At 53.3% G+C, this 3,948-nt stretch overlaps 1 protein-coding gene across 1 annotated transcript; it reads left to right on the forward strand.

Moving 5' to 3' along the window:
* Window positions 1–499: 499 nt before the first annotated feature.
* LOC127223752 (putative ATP-dependent RNA helicase Pl10) lies at window positions 500–3,632 on the forward strand. The gene is made up of 2 exons (XM_051186525.1): window positions 500–632; window positions 681–3,632. The coding sequence occupies exons 1-2, from the start codon at window positions 539–541 to the stop codon at window positions 2,597–2,599; spliced, it is 2,013 nt and encodes a 670-aa protein (XP_051042482.1). The 5' UTR covers window positions 500–538; the 3' UTR covers window positions 2,600–3,632.
* The last annotated feature ends 316 nt before the right edge of the window (window positions 3,633–3,948 follow it).

Consider the following 3,948-nt stretch of genomic DNA (forward strand, 5'->3'; position numbering starts at 1 on the left):
GCAAAACAAAAACCAAACAAGCAAAAACCCCAAACCACAAAAGCCACTGCGAGCAACCGGAGGCCAAGCGGCCTACAGCGGCACTGGGAGCCTGACTGCCAGAGGGGCGGAGTTCTCGCGAGATCTTGAGACCGTCCAAGACCAGGGCCTCCGGCGGAGCACGGGGAGAACCGGGGTTGAGGCGAAGACGGGACGGACGTCCGGGCTCTGGGCCGCGCGCGGGCCGCCTCGCCCACCTGAGTCCTCGGTGAACTCAGGCGTGTGCCGCTCTGTAAGCCTGCGACGGCGGCGGGGCCCATGACCATGTGATCGGCCATGGCGCGCCAGGCCTGACCCGGAAGTCTCGCGAGATCAGGACTCGGCCTGCGGCGGCGGTGGCGGCGGCGGCGGGGCGGAGCCATAGCGCTAGGGTTAAGAGGCCCGCGCGGTGCCGGCGGCGTAGCCATCTTCGGGGACGACGAGCTCGCCCTCCTCCCCGCGAGGACCCGCGTAGCTCGGCAGAGGCAGGCGCCGGCTGTCGTGTCCGCAGTCGTCCGGGATGAGTCATGTGGCGGAGGAAGACGAGCTCGGGCTGGACCAGCAGTTGGCCGGGCTGGACCTGAACTCTGCCCCGGACAGCCAGGGCGGCGGCGGCGGCGGCGGGGGCGGCGGAGGCGGCGGCGGCGCAGGGGCAGGAGCAGGCGCCACCAGCAAAGGGCGCTACATCCCTCCTCACCTCCGCAACCGGGAGGCGGCGGCGGCGGCGGCGGCGAAGGCGGCCTACGACAAAGACGGCGGCGCACGGTGGAGTAAAGACAAGGACGCCTACAGCAGCTTCGGCTCCCGGAGCGACGCGAGGGCCAAGTCCGGCTTCTTCGGCGGCGACCGTGGGGCCGGCTCGAGGGGGAGGTTTGACTCGGACCGGGGGCCCCGGAGTGAGTACGAGGGCCCCGGCGGCCGCGGCGGGAGGAGCGGCTTCGGCAAGTTTGAACGCGGTGGCGGCAGCAGCCGCTGGTGCGACAAGGCGGACGAGGACGACTGGTCCAAGCCGCTGCCGCCCAGCGAGCGCCTGGAGCAGGAGCTCTTCTCCGGAGGCAACACGGGCATCAACTTTGAGAAGTACGACGACATCCCGGTCGAGGCGACGGGGAACAACTGCCCCCCGCACATCGAAAGCTTCAGCGACGTGGAGATGGGGGAGATCATCATGGGCAACATCGAGCTCACCCGCTACACGCGCCCGACCCCCGTGCAGAAGCACGCCATCCCCATCATCAAGGAGAAGAGGGACTTGATGGCTTGTGCCCAGACGGGGTCCGGGAAGACGGCGGCGTTTCTCTTGCCCATCCTGAGTCAGATCTACACGGACGGACCCGGCGAGGCCTTGCGGGCCGTGAAGGAGAACGGCAAGTACGGGCGTCGCAAACAGTACCCCATCTCCCTGGTCCTGGCTCCGACCCGAGAACTGGCGGTGCAGATCTACGAGGAGGCCAGGAAGTTCTCGTACCGCTCTCGGGTTCGCCCCTGTGTGGTGTACGGTGGCGCCGATATCGGTCAGCAGATTCGAGATCTGGAACGTGGATGCCACTTGTTAGTTGCCACCCCGGGACGGCTGGTGGACATGATGGAGCGAGGGAAGATCGGACTAGACTTCTGCAAATACTTGGTGTTAGACGAAGCGGACCGGATGTTGGACATGGGCTTTGAGCCTCAGATACGGAGAATAGTTGAGCAAGACACCATGCCTCCAAAAGGTGTCCGCCACACTATGATGTTTAGTGCCACTTTTCCCAAGGAAATACAGATGCTGGCTCGAGATTTCTTGGATGAATATATCTTTCTGGCCGTAGGACGAGTCGGGTCTACTTCGGAGAACATCACACAGAAAGTCGTGTGGGTAGAAGAAGCAGACAAGCGGTCGTTTCTGCTCGACCTCCTGAATGCAACCGGAAAGGATTCCCTGATACTGGTGTTTGTGGAGACCAAAAAGGGTGCCGATTCTCTGGAGGATTTCTTATACCATGAAGGATATGCTTGTACCAGTATCCATGGAGATCGATCACAGCGAGACAGGGAAGAGGCCCTTCACCAATTCCGATCAGGAAAAAGTCCAATTCTCGTGGCCACAGCAGTAGCGGCAAGAGGACTGGATATTTCCAATGTGAAACATGTCATCAATTTTGACTTGCCTAGTGACATCGAAGAATATGTGCACCGAATTGGTCGTACAGGTCGTGTTGGAAACCTTGGCCTTGCCACCTCGTTCTTCAATGAGAGGAACATAAATATTACCAAAGATTTATTGGATCTTCTCGTTGAAGCTAAGCAAGAAGTGCCATCTTGGCTAGAAAACATGGCTTTTGAACACCATTACAAGGGTGGCAGTCGTGGACGGTCCAAGAGCAGATTTAGCGGAGGGTTTGGTGCCAGAGACTATCGACAAAGTAGCGGTGCCAGCAGTTCCAGCTTCAGCAGCAGCCGGGCTAGCAACAGTCGCAGTGGCGGAGGCAGCCACGGCAGCAGCAGAGGGTTTGGTGGAGGTAGCTATGGAGGCTTTTACAACAGTGATGGATATGGAGGAAATTATAGCTCCCAGGGGGTAGACTGGTGGGGTAACTGAGCCTGTTTTGCCATAGGTCACTCTACCAAAAAATTATGGCAACCACGTGTAACTTAGTCAGACTATACCTTGTATAGTTTCAAGAACTCACAGCACATTGCCTCCTGTGATTCCCCATTGACTATTTTTTAAGGGAGCTGAAAGTCACAAGAAAAGATGAAAGGAGCAACCCAGAAGCCCCATTCACAAGGTGGTTTGAAGACTTGATTGTTGTAGTTTGGCTTAACTCTCCTCTTACCCCATCCTACTCTGCATTTATAACTTCAGGACTAAGGATCATTTGTTTGTTAATGTACTGTACCTTTAACTTTAGACAACTTTTATTCTGATGTCCCGTTGGCTCAGTAATGCTTAAGATATCAAATTGTTTTTAACAAAATAAATTTTCTGAACTTGGGCTAAGAAAACAAATAAAAGGGACTGTCCTTGGTAGCACTCATTATTAGGTACTCTCAGGAAGGCAGGGATGTGGCCCAGGATGAAGGATGGCATTTGGAAATGTATAAATTACAGCCCAGGGGTTCAAGAGCAGTTATGGTTTGAAATATCTGTGTATGTGTACAGTTCTAGTTGCAACTTAGCATGACCAGGAAATGGAATACCGTTTTCCTTTTCCTGTGTACTTTAAATAATCCTTTGTTGGTGGTCATCCTCAGTGACATGTCATGGCAGCTTCTGAGACACCAGTCAGCATTCATGCTTAGTACCACGATGTAGAGGATATGAATGGCTCTGAATAAATGGTAGCAGGAAACCATAGAAGAAATGGTCTATATTCTTTAATTCAAGCAGGTTTTGGAAAGACATGGGTATTGAGTAACTAGAGAATCACTTTCTCTTGTGGGAGGTGTGAAGATAGATAAGAATGAGATATTTGACACTAAAGAACACAGAGAAATAGTTCCTCAATTTGAGCAGGCATTGATGGAATTCCCAACTGTAATGATGGAATTGCAAACAAATGCATGCCTGTTTTCATTTCTACCCATTTGTTGTAGAACTTCATCAATAAACCACTACATCTCACATGGGATCATGTTTATGTTTTTGTTTTGAGACAGGCCCTCATGTTACCCAGGGTAGTCTCTAACTAACTCATCATGTATCTGAGACTGGCCTTGATCTTGTTCTTCCTATCTTCCAAGTACACTTACCACCATACTTGGTGGGATCATGAATTTTTAAATCACACTGTTCATGTAGACAGTTCTCCCAATATTTTCTCATGTCCTGCTCTATGTCCTAGGACCTCCTACCTATCAAATTACTGTCTCTGAAATAATTAGTTAGATAATAACTGGTTGGATATTATGGAAAAGTTATCTACCATCATTGGTCAGTGAGTGGGT

This window comes from Phodopus roborovskii, unplaced genomic scaffold (assembly GCF_943737965.1).
Source record: "Phodopus roborovskii unplaced genomic scaffold, PHOROB, whole genome shotgun sequence".
Taxonomy (NCBI): domain Eukaryota; kingdom Metazoa; phylum Chordata; class Mammalia; order Rodentia; family Cricetidae; genus Phodopus; species Phodopus roborovskii.

Excerpts from the sequence above, each read along its gene's own strand:
- LOC127223752 (XM_051186525.1), top strand. The coding sequence starts at position 539 with ATGAGTCATGTGGCGGAGGAAGACGAGCTCGGGCTGGACCAGCAGTTG. Across the intron at positions 633-680 it reads GGACAGCCAGGGCGGCGGCG|GCGCCACCAGCAAAGGGCGC; the intron begins GCGGCGGCGGGG and ends GGGCAGGAGCAG.